Source organism: Aythya fuligula, chromosome 2 (assembly GCF_009819795.1).
Source record: "Aythya fuligula isolate bAytFul2 chromosome 2, bAytFul2.pri, whole genome shotgun sequence".
NCBI classification, from domain to species: domain Eukaryota; kingdom Metazoa; phylum Chordata; class Aves; order Anseriformes; family Anatidae; genus Aythya; species Aythya fuligula.
Window position 1 is genome coordinate 95321119 of NC_045560.1, and position 17661 is coordinate 95338779.

At 40.3% G+C, this 17661-nt stretch overlaps 1 protein-coding gene across 1 annotated transcript in view; it reads right to left on the minus strand.

The window, feature by feature from the left end:
• Window positions 1-13351: 13351 nt before the first annotated feature.
• Window positions 13352-17661, minus strand: part of ELP2 (elongator acetyltransferase complex subunit 2) — a 32614-nt gene continuing 28304 nt past the window's right edge. The window contains exons 19-22 of the mRNA XM_032182335.1: window positions 15935-16056; window positions 15282-15424; window positions 14631-14744; window positions 13352-13665 (exon numbers count right to left, since the gene is read on the minus strand). Of these exons, the coding sequence (XP_032038226.1) occupies window positions 13509-13665; window positions 14631-14744; window positions 15282-15424; window positions 15935-16056 (536 nt within the window). The 3' untranslated portion in view covers window positions 13352-13508. The remainder of the gene's footprint in view (window positions 13666-14630; window positions 14745-15281; window positions 15425-15934; window positions 16057-17661) is intronic.

The following is a 17661-nucleotide window of genomic DNA, read 5'->3' on the forward strand; positions in this document are numbered from 1 at the left end:
TTCCAGTGAGAGGATGATGTAGCACAGATCTTTATGTAGGAAAAAAAAAAAAAAAAAAAAAAAAAAAAAAAGTCAGCTCTAGCCTAAAGGCCTTAGCTCTGCAATGAGCAGAATAAAAAGTCTGAATCCAGATAGCTTTGGATACTGAAAGCTCCTGTGCTGTCCATGATGCATTTTCTCTCTCCAGCTGTCCCTGATGCCTGTTTAAATTCCAGTTTGCTCAGAGCACAATGCCAAGGTGAGACCCCAGACAACTCATTTTTAGGTACTGGAACAGGAAAATACTTCCTGAGCCTTTTCAAGTCAGAAATGTCTGAGCAGATGACCCTCCTCCAGGAAAGCCCATACAGACCCCACTGCATTGCAATAGTTCCTATTTTTACCCTCTAGGGCATTAGGGGAAGGTCTTCTGTGTAGTGGGTACTTGGATTTGATTCTGGTTTCTGGGCTCCCAAGACAGCAAGCTGGCTCATCCTGCCATAGCTACTGCCCTGCAGTGTGCAGTGGGTGGGTGGGAGTGGGAGTGCTGTATTTCCATGGCTAGGGTGGGACCTTGCCAGTTTTTGAAGTGACCTGAATGCAAACAACTGGATTCAGCTAACTTAGGTGAACTTTCAGCTTCAAAAGGATAAGAAAAAGGGAAAGCAGATTGATGTTTTCCTGTATCTGATAAGGCAACAGACCTCGATATATCAGGCAGTTTTACAGACTGACAAATAAGGAAGCAAAAATCGTGCAGTTCCCTGTGTACCAGTATGACTTGCTTTCATCCCATTATAAAACACCACTTACAGTTCGAAAAGACCAAAGGAACCAGTGATTTTGCTAAAGCTTTGCTCATCCTTTCACAACATTATTCCCCAGACGGTTTCACAAAGAGCAATACATTATTCTGTTTGTGTTGTGAAAGACTATCACCTTTCAGAGATGTCACAACGTGACATCGCTTCGCTGTTTGAGGAAGACTTAGAGCAGCTAGAGAGGCCAGGAGCTTTAGGCAACAGCATGACGCTGCTCCGGGACCAGCTGATCCTGTCACAACCTGGAGAGTGCCATTGCTTGATGCTTTGAAAGAAGCACTGGTCATTGATCTGGGCCTGCAGAGGGTCTCTCAAAACACCCCAGTACTGACTATCCTCCTGGAAATGAGAAGAGCAGAGCCAAAACCCTGCAAGCATCTGGCATCAATGTGCCTCCACATGTCATGAATGCCTGCTAGCAAAGCTTCATATGGCCATTATCCTATGAAAGGTTGATTTGCATATCTGTGCCACTTGGGAAGTGAATATTGTTTATATTGGCCAACAGCTGATGATGAAAAAAAAAAAAAAAAAAAGAGAGAACGTCTGGCTGGGACATGGTGTGCTTTCAGGAGCCGAGGTGATTTGGTTGTCTGCAGATTCGCTGCCACAAGACATGTCAAACTGCTTCTAGATCTGAGGACAGGGGCAGTGTCACAGTCCAGATCATAACTCTGGCTGGTTTCAAGTGCCACCCTGATAACAAAAGATTGCCTAAAATAAGTGTTGCCACTGGTCAGAAAGGTGAGTGCACACCTGCAGTACAGGATGGGGAGATGTCTGCAAGGAAAAGACCTCACAGAAGAATGACCCCAAGCCCACATCAAGAAGACAGGCTCACCTCCCTGCTGGAGCAGCCTCGTCTCTGCAGCCCCTAAAAGAAAAGCAAACACATTATCCTCCAGAGTATCTCAGGCAGGGCTTTATATAAGCATGAAAATCTTTACCTGTGCAAGGGCAGCCTCGTGCAGGATGCGACAGGATTTTACAAGGGGGGAGCTTCCCTCCTCCCAGTGACTCAGAGAGCGCATATGGCACTGCTGGAACAGAACAGGGACACGAGAGCTTCTGCAAAAGCATATGTTCACCTTTCTCCCACACCTACACAGAAACGCAAGGTGCCTGTCACAGGAACAGCGGAGTGTGCGGGCTGCTCCCAGGCAGGGCTGGTGCTGTGCAGCCACCTCCAGTCCGTCTCCAAACTCCATGATATCTTCATCTGATGTGATTCTGCCACACATGTTTGGGCTGAAATCCAGCACTTCTGTCTGGTTTGGGCTGGTTCTTCACCTCTGCCTGGGACACCAGTTCTTACTCTTAGCCAAAAAATTGACCATGTTTTCCCAACATTTGCTTCCTCTTAGAAGAAAATCAAAACCACACATTCATTTGCTTCCCCAAAACACATGGAGACAAGTAGGTACTGCTTTTTTACATGGCTTCCCTGAACAGTTATTAGACCAGGTTTTGATGTCTTATAGGTGGCCGGTCCACCCCAACACTGCAACAGCACAACTCTCCAAGACCAGCAGTCCTGCAGCCCTTCCTTACTTTCAGAGGACCTCTTTCAGCCACATTATGGTGAGTGAGCTGTAGAAGAGCAAGGAAATGTTTCACACTTCATTTGCCTGTTAAAAGATCTTCCTGGTTAACAGAGTGATGCCACAGGGAAAAAATAGTCACTGCATTGCTCACAAACTCAGCAGGGTACAATAATTTCTTTCTATATTATGCAAAAGGACAAACTGAGCAGCTACAGCACTTTCCTCTGGACTTCAAAATCAGTGATTTGTCTTGTTTTTAAATCTGTAAAATCCTATGGAGATGTTTCCTCTCCACTACTTTCATTGGCAAAGTCAACTGGAAAAGGCTTCAGGTGTCCTCCACACCTGCTGGGAGGCCTTGCAGGCAGCCACAAAGCATTTCTCCTTGTGCGGCTGGCAAGGCTTTCACCCACCCACCCACAGAAGTCACTTGCCAGCCTCCCCTGTTTCTGGTGGGCCAATGAAGGAAATCCCCACCTCTGTGACTGATTCCCTGACCAAGTTGCAAAGGCACAGGAGGCACAACACCAGACGTATAGACCTCCCAGACATGCACTGCCAGTACCTCCATCCAAGGTTACTCTGTTATTTTAGTGCTAGGTTTATCCTTTGACACCAAGGGCTAATTATTCCAAACCACGCGATCATTCAGAGGCCTCTGACAAGTTCCTGCTGCAGGCCAGGATGATATTAGAAAAATCAATTTATGACTTAGAGGAGGAAAGAAAAAAGCAGTCTGAAGGCAAGAAGCAGCTGCACTCTGTCCCACAGATACCCAAAAGACAGAATTACATTCACATTGTGCACCCTAACTGCTTCAAATAAAGTTTTGATTTGTTTCAAAACATAATAACAAGCACATTTGCCAGTACTTTAAATAAACAGTTTGGTTTACTAGGCCCTTCCAGACAAATATTTATAAATTGAAAGGTTCAAAAAGAATAGTAAATGCTTCTTTATTGGTAGAAATATTGGAGTGCGGGGGAAGAGGCAGTAAGGCTGATGAAAGGAGGAGTACAGACACCATAAGAGGGATTCTTAACTACAGTAGGTCTTTTCAGTCTGAAGAGAAACCCATGGGTTGGGAGTGTCTATAAAACCAGGGATGACATGGAGGCAGTGGAAAACAACTAATGCTTTGTCTTTTCTAATACAAGAACAAAAAGGCATTGAATGTCCAAAACAACCAAGAGCTGTTTCTTCATATGGTACAGGCTTAACCTGGGGAATTCTTCTCTGTGGAAAAAAACATGAGAGGAAGAAGAAATCCATCATCAGCTAATAAGCACACAGATGCTTCCTATGGTTTAAGACAGGTCTGAACCATAAAACACTGGAGTTTGGGAGAGCTTCGCCACGTGATCCAATTTGGTCACTGCTCATTTACAAATCACAGCTGCCTTCAAGAGGAGCCTAAGCCCTCTCTGGGACATCAGCATGGTTAGACAATGTTTTTGTTTTTTTTTTTTTTTTTAAAAAAAAAAAAAAAAAAAAAAAAGAACAGAGATGCTGTGATGAGGCAGCAAAAGAGGCAGGAAAGCCCCTTTTTGCATTTCAACACAGAAAAATGTAGTTCTTTATATCCTGTTCAAAAGGAGATGTTGGGGTGAGAGAGAATGCCTATAACTGATGATAAGACATTGTGATTAGGAGGTGCACATCATTTTCTGAAGCTGTATGGATGGTTTCCCATCTACAGGATGAAAACAGGAAAAAAAATGTTTTCAAATCAGCATTTCATGATGAGAAATGATTATCACTTAAACACTGCATTTAAACAATGCAGAGCAGACCAAATACCTGTCTCTGAATATATTTGTAATTTATTCTGATTTTTCATGTGTACATGGCAGGTTCTGGAGCTGTATATTTATCCTTTTTCTTATATTGCCCCCTGGCGGTCCTAGGCATACTGAAGTAATAAATCACCAATTTTTCAGTGAAATGGCCATATATAAGCATTTTAAATAGCATCCATTTATTTTCCTCTGAGACAGACGACAAGTGTATTTTTAATATAGAAATTGTGAGGGGCTGTTTGGTTTCACTACCAGCGTGCCATCTCCTGTCTTAGTGCGGTCAGCCCCTGGCTGTCTCAATAAATGGCTGCACCGCCCACCCCAGATTATAGGGTAATGGTTAATGAGGCTTGCAGCTCTGCTACGGGACCGGGACCCCTCCTGGGCTGGGGCAGTGGGATCCACAAGGATCATCAGGTCCAACTCCTTGACTTGGTACATGGCACAGGGACACAGATAGAATGGGGAAGGGGGGTAGGGATTTATTTTGTCCCCAGAAGCAGCATTGCCACAGTGAAGAGAGCATTAAAGAAGTATTATAGACTTGGACTTCATAGGACTGGCCTCTTGGGGGTGGAAATTGAGCAACAGGCACTGGAGAGGTCTCTTGTAACAGATCGTGTGTAGGCTGTGTCCAGTTTTTGGGCTCAGTATACAGGAAAGATGTTGTTAAGCTGAAGCATGTTCAATGGCAGGCCACCAAGGTGGTGAGGGATCTGGAGCAATCACCCTGTGAAGGGAGACAGAGGGACAGGGCTGGTTCAATAGGGGAAGAGAGGGCTTTGGGAGCACCTGACAGCAGCCCCCTGATACCCAGGAGGAGGCCATGAAGAAGATGTAGGGAGCCCAGATCTTCATTGTAGGAAGATGAGCCAAGTAAGCTGAAACAAGAGAGGTTCAGAGCCAATGTAAGAAGAAACCACTTCTCCACAAGGACAGTCAGCAATGAAGCAGATTGTCCAGAGAGGCTGTACAGTATCTATCCTTTGAGATTTTCAAGACCATACTGGGTAAAGCCCTGAGCAGCCTGGTCTGATCTCATAGCCAACCCTGCTTGGAGCAGAAGCTTGCACTAGAGACATCCTGAGCTCCTTTCCAAATCGTAGTTCACACAGCAACAGTATAACAGAATTATACAGTCTGTATTTTATTTCAGTTATTAATAAAAACATTGTGCTAACAATTTTCGTTACTAGTAACTTATGGAAATGCATTTTTGAGCAGTTAATGGGAATTGCAGAATGGCACATCCCAGATGTTAACACCTCTTTTGAGCCATGAAAATAATTCCTATATGATAAAACAGCCAAATTCTTTTTGATGGGTACAAAAAGTTGAAGCTGTCCTTTTCCTAGTAGCAGCCAACCTGAAAACAGCTTTTACACCTTTTTATTGGCTTTACACAATTACCAGATTACATTTCACTTCCTGGTTCACTGTGTAGCTCTATCTATAGAGGCAGCTCGCCAGCCTGAATCAATACTCACCAGGTGGAGAGGGACTCCTGCCTCTAACAAACCCAGTGGGCTTGGTGAACTGGGGCTGTTCCTGAAGGCACAGCAACATCTCAGATACAGACAGCATGTGTGCACACTGAAGAAGCAGAAGTTTGAGCAATGCACCCGTGGTAGGTTCACACCACCAGCAGGAACATCGCACCTTCAGGGCCTGTGTAGGTGAGACACTCACCCTGAAGACCCACACGGATCGACCCACACGAATCAACCCACAGGAGTCTCAGGCTCTTCCCTGCAGAAGCGACCATCTCTGCTCACCCTCTTCTGCAGAGAGAGGGAGAAATTTGTGCCACAGTTCAGTGGCCTCTGTGGACAGCAGTGAAGTTTAGTAGCATCTGGTAGTGAATTGATACGTGACAGGCCCATATAGGTCTGCTTGCCATGTCGGAGCAAAGGGTTTGACTGGTAGAAAACTCCTAAGCTCCAAAAAGAGTGTCTGCGGAGTACTGATATTCTCTCAAAGATGTACATCTTTATATGAAAACTCCTCGGATAGAGCCTCTCCACGATTATGAAATGAAAAGGCAAATATAACAATTGTTTTATCTTGAGAAGTGCTAGGAGAGTTTCCCTTGGAGAGACTGCAGTCAATTCACTTTTGTTGAGGGGAAGAATTCCCCCCAGTGGCAGGCAGACAGCTTATGCTTTAGGAAGAGAGGAAGGTACGCTGCTTGCACATACACGGCGTCCAATTTGCTGTCAGGGAAAAAGAAGGTAACGAGGCTGGACAGCCTGTGTAAATACCAAAAGCCAAAAACCCAGCTGAGGAGGAATCGTACACAGAGGCTTAGGAGGCAGAAGGCAAAATACCAAGAGAATGTTATACTTGATATGTACACGCTCCCTTAGGATCTTGTATTAAAAAGCAGAGGATTACCTTACAAGAACAATACGAAGAGAGATGAGGATGTAGAGAAAAGAAAGATGGATTGTATGGGGATTTAGAGCCTGCAAGAAAGGAGAAGGGACTGAGAAGGCAAAACAACTTAAAATAAGTGTTGGCGAATAAGAGAGGAGAGGTTTAGGAAAAAAAACACAAGCTCAGGAATCCTTGTTTGCACAAGCAATTGATTCAAAAGGAAAGAGCTCCTCTGCAGAGAAAATTGATTGCTGAGTCCCTTGTTATTTCAGTTTGGATCAGCTGGAGTCCATAAAATGGTGACACTATTGTAACGTGGCAATTACCTCAGGTATAACACCTTCTCTCCTCTCATCTGTACAGCACGAAAGTTGGCTGAATTGCACATGCACCAATTACACGGAGCAGATTTCTTAGAGGACTTCAAGTCCAGGGCATGCCTAGTTGGTATACAACTACCCTGGGGTACTGGGATGAGCCTTGCCATTGTGTTAAGGCATTGTGTTTTGTCATACGATCTACTCTAAATTTCTTCTATGAAGATTGAGAGACCATTTTTAGTTTCACCTCTGCACTACAGCACTGATGAATTACTGCAGAAAATAAAATGGTGGTGCTAGCAAAGTTTGAAAACACCTCTCAACACAAATGGTTCAAAAGCAGTCACCAGAATTCATCACACAGGGTGAGAGAGAGCACAATCCATGCTCGAGTGTGAATATCAGGGACCTGCAAATGGTGTCTATGGGCCACTATAGGAAGAAAGCTGTCTCCAAGGGTTTGGTCTGATGCTCTCCTGGAGGTAGTGCTGCAGAGTGCAAAGTTCCAATCCAAGTGGGATATTTGCAGCCTAGGTCTTGAGTTCTGCAGCCATGGGGTGGTGCAGGTACTTGGGGGTGTTGCTGGGACGTCCTGGCTCTGCTCTTCTGCCCAGGGCCAAATTCACCACGAGTGACAAGCAGAGGTGACTGTGGCACAGGATTGATCCTGTGATCTTTGAATGGGATGAAGTTGTGAAATACGTAAAAAGGTAGAAGCAGAGTAAGTGAAAGGTGGGGGTTGGCACAGACATCAAGATGGGTGAAGGAGTGGCTGTAGGAAGGTCTCGCAATCATCCAAAGATGCAGCAGTACACAGGGCAAAAGTGGGAATGGTCAGAGGCTCAAGGGATGGGAAAGCAATTGGGTAAACACCTTCCCCAGCCACCTCAAAACTACTGCTCAGAGCTGCTGTGGATCCCAATAAATTGCTGCTGATAAAACAGTAGTAATGGAGCACTGCTAAATGATGCTCAACAGCTCTCACCTCCAACAGCTTCCTCATGCACTGAAGGCAACTTCTGATTTTTGTACTGTCAGAGATTTTGTCTCATCCTTTGTACAGCTCCAGATGCTCCTCGAAACAGAGCAAGCAATATTTTTTGCTGCCCATCTCGGTTATTTTAAAGTTCTCTTATTTGCAACAGTCACTTCTTCCTTAAAGTGAGATTCGAGTCTAAATGAGGACACAGCTGTTTCCTCCTCTTCCCTCATCTCCGCAATAGCTGCAATCGGCAGCGAGCCTCCGAGCATCCTCATCTCTTCCCGTTAAATATTTGGGAAAACAGAGATTACTCACAGTTGCCAAAGTGATATTTTCAATAGCTGAGAGCTCAATAAGTGACTTCCTTGAAATTGTCACCAGTTTCTAGTTGCTTCTGAAGTTCCAGCCCACAAGACAGATGACAACAGAAGAATAGTTGCTTTTTCCTTTTTTTTTTTTTTTTTAAGGTTTAGCTTAATGTGTTTTTAATGTTTAATGTGTTAATTCTGTTCTTCCCACTTCATAACTGAAAAATGGGCACAGTCAGTAGCTCACCATGGGCAGCACTGGTTAGAGAGCCTGCCATGTGGAGCCCAGGTCAAATGTCAGCACCTCCTCTCATCTTTCCATTTCACACAAGCTCATTTTCTCCAGGTCTTAGTGCAGCATCCTCCCCACTAGTCAGGGTTACCACATCTTTTCACAGGATGCCTTTTCACAGAAAGACTTAAGATGGCTTTGGATATTCTCCGTAACCACTTGGTGTTGTTTACAGATCTCTGATCATAAACAAGACCCCCACTTTTTTATTGCTTTGTTTTTCACAGATGACTTTGCCTGAAGACAAGACAATCCTAGTTCTTTAAGTCTAACTACGTAAAACAGCTTGTTCATAGCCCTGGCCTTGCAGTCTCCTCAGAACAAGCACGAAGCCAGTAAAGTACTTTTGACAGCATTTGTCCGAATTATTAATGTGTTGGCTTTAGTTCAAGTACATCAAAAGGTATTAGAATATTCTTTATAAATTTTAGCTCATGCCATCAGTTTTTACAACTCTATTCTCAATGGCACCGTATAGTGAGCATATTGTATAAGGTACGTAAGGGCTGTTACATGGTCACTAAAAGATAAGGCCTTCAAGAAACTACAAATGGCTTTCTCCTTTTGTCATTCCTGTAGAGTAGCTCTTTAATTTGTAAGTTTAAAGACTTCATACATCATTGCTCTGTGATAAACACACAACTATTTTCCACCCATGTGAATACAGCAGGATCAAGATTGCCCACTGCAAAACATGCCACTCTCCTTTGTAATGATGTGTTTTCCAGGTGTTCCTTAATGGGATACCTTGGAGAAGTTAATGCTTGGAGTAGTTAATGGCATCATCTTAGTTACATTTCCTTGTGGCTTTGAATCAGGTAGGAGATAATGCAGCACTATAACTATGCAACTCAAATTTGAGTGGGGATAAGGAGCACTAGGGTATGTAGCATTTGAAAGCAGAGATGCCACAGAGATTCAGAGTATGATTAAAGACTTTTGAAATATATTTACGGCTTTAGTTGATGCAGAAAGATGCAACAACCCATACTTCAAAATGAAATTAAAAAAAAAAAAAGCCACATATTTGGAAACTTACCCACCAACTTCACTGCAGGAAGCAATTTGCTTCCCAGAATTGAGATCTTGGGCTAAAAGCTGATACTGCTGTTGAGGTATTTTTCAACAGCACCCATATGAACAAACCAGTAAGCTGGTTTGGTTTCTTGTATTCTTCAATACAAGGCATACCGCAGGGAAAGGGAAAGGAAAGGAAGCAATTAATTACAAAGGGCCAAATATGAGGCAAGTGTTGACATTTTATCAGAGGTGGATTTACATTTTTATAGATGGGTTTAAGACTACCCTGGCCTTTTAAGAGTACACCAATCTTTTTTCATGGTTTACACATGTGCGTATATCCTTATGAGTTGTTTTAATCCACTGGATCAATTCAACCCCAGTCTGTCTTAAACATGTAAAGTTTAAAGGTAAAAATACACCAATTTTATAGGCTTGAGACAGAAGAGAACAAATTCAGTGTCTAGACAAGAACTGGCACCTTAAGGTCATGCTGGAAGCAAAAATCCACACATAAAGCTGTCCTAAGTAACTAATCACAAGGAAACTAATGAAAACTCACAATTAGCTGAGAGCTCAAATCTGAAGGAAACAAGACCTCATCTGCCTTAGTGTTTATGGAAACATTTAATTAAATGTGTACTATTATTTAATGGCAAACTACACATCAGTCAGCCCACAATACTTCAGAAAGTTAGCGTTTCAGCACTGCAGAGGCACTAAGCAGCTTAGCTTTCTAAACCTGCACAGACCCAGTTCTGCACATTTCAGATGCGAGGGTTGGTTAAAAAAAAAAAAAAAAAAAAAAGACAATAAATTATAAGTAGTGCTGTGGAAAGCCTCAGTTTATAAGGGATGTCACATTAGCTTTGTATGCTGCTCGACCACTGGGATTTAAAATAAGCATACTGCCCTTGTCCAGTCTGATAACAGAAATGAAAACAGGAACTCAGAAGGTGTAACCAGAGTTAGAAAATTCATATGGAGGATTAGGCTGCTATAGATGGCTGCATTTTGTCATGTACCATTTGCCTCTGGCTTTTCATCACTGCAAGAGTGTCACTAAGCCTTATTTAAGTGCTGGCAGGAACAAGTAATGCAAAGATGGGGCGCACCATAAATTCCGGACAACAAGTTTTTACCTCTGACCACTGCACACAGTCACATTGTTAAGGGAAAACAAATGAAATAACAGAGGCCCTGTTGTGAAAAGTTGGAGCCTCCTAAGATTAGAATTGGCAGTCCTGAGGATAAATTGGAAGAAAGAAAATTAAATTTATTTTTATTATTTATTTTATGACATCAAACTGTCTGCTACAGATACAAGCAACTTGCAAAAGTATAGAGGCTAACTCCATCTTCCAAAAGAACACCTGAGAGCAACAAGAGCTTTCATTTAAGGAAAGCCATGAAAAATAAACAAATTTTAAGAAAGAAGGATGTGTAGGAATAGAAAGAGGCATGGTACCTCACAACAGAGAACAGCAGTGACCAGGGCAACAGTGAAGAAAATGCAGAAATAAAAATGGATACATATACCAGTTAGATCTTGGTAGGTAAACAAGACTATGATCAGGAGAGTCAGGCAAATATGACTAAAGCCATAACTTTTTTTAAAGTGTATGCAATTATTCATGACTGTATGCACTATTTTAATGTATGAAAACGTGTCTCTCAGCAAGAATACACACAGGAGAAAACACATATAAATGGAAAAATATAGCAAATAAAAGTGACAGCCACTCAAATGTACTAAAACAACAGTAGATTCTTCAAAAATAATTGAGTTTTTGCAACAAGAAGGCACTTTATTCGAGCAGTATTTACAAAATCAATAAAACAAGAAAAATGAAATAGAGAGTGAATACAGTCAGTGTCTGGAAAATGCTTGCTTTTTTTTTTTTTTTTTTTTTTTTAAATAAAGAAACCAAGCAAACCAGAAGTTCTTTAGGGACTTATAATAAAGTGTACTACTTCGTTGTTTAAAGAACCCTACTCTTCATTATGCAGCCCAATGTTATCCCAAAATGATCTCTAAAATTACACTGACTTTTCGTTTGTATCCCGCTTATGTTGATCCAAATAATTTTCTGATATGAGTTGAGATAATGAAATCAGTATCTGACCAAGGTGCTGATTTACATGCTGGTTTAAGATGACTATAATTGATTTACTGAGAAGATAAAGGCATACGTAAAGTGATAATGTAAACAAAGAAAGCTGTACTTTAAAAAAAAAATATATCATGCAAGTCTTCTGACAACCTCTAACAACTGAAAATAAAAAGTGTCTGTTACAAACTGTGGAGATGAAGTCTGATCTGACACATCTAATGTTGGAAAAATGAGGTATACTCTGATATGAAGAGTATCAAAAATCCACACGTGTAATAGAATGGTTTACTAAATCATGTAATAGCCGGTGCTTGTTTAACAACAACATTGGTATAGGTAAAAAGTTTGTTTAACGACAGCACAAAATACAAGTGAGGGACAATATTATGGTTCACTTTTCCCTGAAGGCAAGAGAAGCCTCATGGCAAGACGTAACTAGTATTGAAAATTATTATTTAGTATTATCATCAAATTCAAGTATCAAGTTTCAGATACTGAATTACAATTGTGACATAAAGTTCATTTTTGGCAACATTATGAAGCCTCATGAATAGTAAGTTATATCTTGCTTTTGTCAGGATTCAGTCTATGTTTAAGAATTCTTGGACAAGATACGTTATTAAAATGTTTAAAGTACGCATGTGAAGGAAGCACTGGGTACCACAAATAAAATGAATATAGCAAAGCATCTTTATTAAGGTGTAGGGCTTTAATGCGCCTAAGACATTTTAAAGAATTGCTTTTTTTTTTGTTAAATGCTGAAAAATAGAATTGAAAGTAAAAAGATAAAACATAACACCCCCCTTTAAAACATAAATTATAATTATTCTGAAAAGAGTTTGGTCCACACTGTATTCCTTAGCTAAAGATGCAATACAGTAAAACACAATTCCAATTATTTCTGCACTACCAGTTTGGGTAGCAACTGGTTCTAGAACAAAAATCATTTCAACCCCAAAGTTTTAACTAATTTCTAATTAGACTTTGGAATCAGACACAGACATGCTGAGGGCAAAGGCAGCCTTTTTGAAGTACTCACTATCTATCATCATTCTATGCTAATTACAGTACAATTAGACTTCAGTTAAGCCGCTCAGCCTCTCAACAGAGCTCTCAAAAGCCAGGAAGAGTCAGTAGAAGAGCCAGGAAGAGTTAGAAGACGACAATATAAGGGAACAGTTGCCACCTTTCAGCTCCTGACTACTAACATTTGTAAGCTTTTCCAGCTCAAATTGTAGAGGAAGCAAAGAAAGAGGTGTCTCTTCCATCCCAGCAGTCTGCATGGGAAAGGTTCACAGTTACACGGAGGAGAGAGAAGAAGATTTAAGCTGCCTGTGAGTTAGGCTTTAAGTCCCACTAGATAGGAAAAACAAGCAGACCACTCCAAGCATAAGGACAACCTACTCCTTCTAAAGCAGGAGTAGGCTGGTCTAAGAGTTGGACCAGCACTGTAATAAACAGTGAAAAGAAGGCCATTGAAGAAAGCTGTATAATTCTTATCTCTGGTTAACTACAGATGCTTAAACACAGTGTCAGCACTGGCAGGCTAACCAACAGTTGCATTTAACAGGAATAAGGTGTTCAGAACAATTCAGTACTCCTTATAACCCCAAGCACAGCAGAACCCAAATACTAGCAGCTTCCCATCAACCCCAGAGTCACAGTGAACAGAGCCATCTCATTATTGTTCTTCTGTGCCCCAGCCCACCTCCTCTCTCTGAGTTCCAGGATACTCACCCAACCAAACTATATAAAATACTTCACATTTCCTGAAACTACAAAATTAGAAAAATAGTTGGCATTTTAAACAATTGTGAAAAATGCTTTAATAAGTTATATTTCGGATGTTTCACTTTCCATGGCAGAAAACAGAATTCAAAAATCAATATGGTTAAACAAAGTTGAAATAAAATGTTGTGAACCCATTTTGCACAGAGAGGCCTGCTGTTTTTTCTAAAGAGCAAATCTGTTGACGTTGAATATTTTAACACAGTGATCAGCTCCACAACTTGCAAGCTGCAACCATTCACTGTTTTTCTGATCATTATGTCCAGCTCTGCCCTCATGATGTCTCCAACACAAACGTTTCACAGCAAGAGCGTGACTTTGGCTGCAACAAAAAGAAATCCATACATAACTGCAAAATGTCAAGCACAGTTGGGTATGTGACTGTAAACATCAACATTTATATAATTAGTACTCTTAACACTACCAACTGAGAAAAAACTGACTTGTGACAACCAGCGGGTATTAAATTCTTAAAATAAGTAGGGCCTCGAATACCAGTGACATTTTATCCTCTCACTCATCAATAATTTAAACAGCTATTGATTTCAAGTTTTACCACATTAAGCTGCAGGTCTAGTACCTCATTTATTGAGATATGACAGATTTCTGGCTTTTTGTCTGCAACTTCCTGTCACTTGGTGTCTCTTTTGAATTCACTTCAAGTACACACAGGCCAAAGTCACCATCAACTTTCATTTCTGGTACTATCAATGCCAGCTGCTAAAAAGAATCTAGGAAAATGCTCCAAATGAAATATTCAAAGTCTCCACAGAGTTTCTCTAGCTGTCACCATAGCAGCACCACATATAGCTTAACATTCCTTTGGTTTCTGCTAGAAACTGCTCAAGAAAACTTTCTGTCATCCACTCCAAAATGTTTTACTGATGTACATCGACAGTGAATCTTTCTTCCCACTTCAGTGTTTTCTATCATCTTATTTTATGGTTAACAACATTTTCTTTTTTTTAAATGGAGCTTTAAGCCAATGAAGGGGTAATATTTCTCAGACCATTTACACAGCATGAAGTATTTTGGAGTTTAACTTCCCTCCTTGTGTGTTTTTGTTGTTGTTGTTGTTTTGTTTGTTTTTGTTTTTTGTTTTTTCTCCTGTGTTTTGATAAAAACATCTGTAAGCTTTCAGAGATCAGTCTTTTCCTAGAAGGATAACAATATCTGATACAAAAATAAAGCAGTTTCATATCATTTTATGATATAAGAAGAGAACTCCAGCACTATCAGTCTCAACAGGAACACTTCCTTGCTGCTAAGTTACTTCAAAAGACATACCTGTTATCCATCTCAACGCACTTAGTCCAATCAGCTAGTGCTGGTTCTTGCCCACTCTGCTTCCACGTGTACAAGATAATCTTCCCATTCTCTAAGCCTACTGCAACAATATACCTATCAAGAGAACAAACACATTATTTCTAAGAGATTACAGTAGGCAGTTCAGCAAAGCTAGCTCTAAAGCAAGCTAGAAAGACCTAGCACTCAAAGATGGTGTGTTGCACCTTGCCCTTCAATTCAATAAGACAGTTTTTCATGAAAGAAGTTTAAATCAGAGCTTCTTCGTAAAAATGAAGAAAGCAGAAATCTGCAAAATATTATTCTGTTTAGAATAAAAAAGTACAACACTCATAATGAGGTTATTGCAGCATCAGACCAGTCAATATTGTAAGAAGAATGAATGTTTCAGATGCACTAGCCCTTCCCCCTTGCCCTCCCCTCCCTTTCTTGTTACGCTGTTTGGAGAAATTACTGGTACCTGAAAGATGCCAGGAAAGCAGAAAGAAAAGTTAATGCAGTCAAAGAACGGTCAGAATATTTGACAGCTAAATTTTAGGAGCTGTTTAGCCACAGAAAATTGACTAAAGGGAGAAAAACATGAATACTAATTTCAAGTTAAGTGTAAAATGGTATTATAGAAAACAGCAATACCTTCCATCAGGAGTTAGCACGTGGCTGATGCTAACAGCTGTAACAGAATCCATGGCATCCAGTACGGTTGAACAAGGCTTGACTGAATCCAGCATATTCCCTTCAGCAGACATAGATAAATCACACTGGCCCCAGATAATGACCTGTTAGAAAGAGAATCATCTAGGAAGTTTCACATTATTCTTTTTGTAAATGCATTCACAAAAGAATTAAGGAATTACGTAGTTAAAATGCTCTCAGAGCACAGAACAAAGGGGATGACCAGTAAAACAGTCACAATTTCTATCCATGAAAATCCAACTTTTAGGAAGTCTGCTTGATTGTATTAAATATACTAATAACAAACACAGATTCTACTACAAAAAAAAAAAATCAGAAAAACTTAAGTAGAGACCCGTAAGAGTTATGTGACATATGCTTATCTTACTGTGTGAAGTTAAGATAGGAGGAAGTCCAATCAACTGACCGTTGTCTTGTACATACATATTCAAGCACTTTATTTAGCATATGAAAGTTTCCATGATCTCTATGATAACACACACTACAAGCTTTTTGTGTTTATAAACTATGGGCCCATGAGAACATAGTATTTGCTAATCTAAAATATATTTTAAATAATTCTGGGCTTATAACATTCTTTTTATATTAATTACCTTTTTGTCTCGACTGCCAGTAACAAAATACTTGCTATCTGGTGTCCAATCACAGGACCAAATGATTCGACTGTGAACAGCTGTATTTTTGTCTGTGTATGCACAGCAACTGAAAACTGGGCCTGGAATAAAACACACAGAGGAAAAAACCCTTGCTTCAACTACTTTGCTTATTGAAAGTAACTGTTACCCTCACTTAGTATAGTGAGGACTGCAGGAATATTTGGACACTCATCTTTAAAAATTAAAATTAAAATATTTTTATTTCCACTCATCTTTAAAGCAATTGGGAGTACATTAATCACACAACCCTAATTATTACTGGTTGAAGACCATAACAGTCAGCCCTTACAGCACAAAAACAGTGGGAACAGTACCTTTTACACACTTATCTGTTTCAAAAGCAATGAATTCCAAGCATAAGACATCGACGTTCTTTGGAAGATTTTAATAAGAACACTGATTTCAAAAGCCTTAGTATAGAGTAATTTTTACCACGTGTACACATATAACCCCTCCCCAATCTCATTACAGTTACTATTTACCAGTAAAGCCCCAAGAACTCAAATCATTATGATCCAATCCTAAAGATTAATCTGTTCCCAAAGAGACAGGTTGCCATTTCGCTATACATATAATCAGGCAATAAATCTGATTAGCAGATCACTAAATAGGAAAGCTTTTCCTAAGTAGAAAGGACTGTCATTTTGGAACATAGATGTTGACTAACCACTTGTTGGGATGACAATTGAAGCAGTTTTGCTTTATACCTATAACAATATTCCTTGTAGACAGAGAATTTATCAATGAACAGATGAAAAGACGGTTTCCTCTACTTACTTCTTATATGAATTTGTACTCCTTAACCCAAAAGATTAAGTAACTACTGTGAACAATATGTCAGGCTTTAGAATAGAAGCTTGAATAGAACAAATCTCAAGCCAGAACACAACCAGACACAGTCTGATGGGGCCAAAACTCATTGTCAAGTCTCTAGAAAAACTCTACAGAGCTCAGTAACCTTAGTGGCGCATAAAGACTAATGGGCTCTTGTAAGTCAACAAGGCAATGATAATCGTTTAAGCACAAGCATCTGTTCAAGGAATCCATTTAAGTGTTCAATGGCAACCTCCTCATGATTTCACAAGGCTGAAAGTCCTAATGACAAAGTAAATGGAATCTTTACTGTCTGCTCTATTTTATAGACAGAGCCAGCCCTAGTCAAATTAATCAATTGTGTAGGATTATCAGAAACCCACACCAAAGACAGAAATTAATCCTGTCAAGAGTCTCAAAGTGTCGTGCCCTGTAAAAAGGGAAAAGGCAGCGCTATGCCGGACACCAGTATAATTATGAACCTTCCAGCCTAGCCTGCACAGAACACCAAAGCAAAGGTTTTGCATGGTAGAATACCAGTATGAAATTCAGACATTACACTCTGGCACGTATACTTGATTTCAGTAAATCAGAAGTGCACAATCACCAGAAGGCAGGAGGACAAACAGCAGACTTCATTATGTCCATCAATTAAATGTCATTTACTGCCTGATTATATCCTTTTCTACATTTTCTAGCTTTTCTATACAACATTAATTGCTGTTCCTAAAGCCACAGGAACTTATACCACTATTAATTCTTAAAAGTTGTAAGGAAAATGTCCATTTATTTATTTATTTATTTAATAAGTCTCTTTCAAATATTTTAAGCCCAAAATGTTGAACAAATCT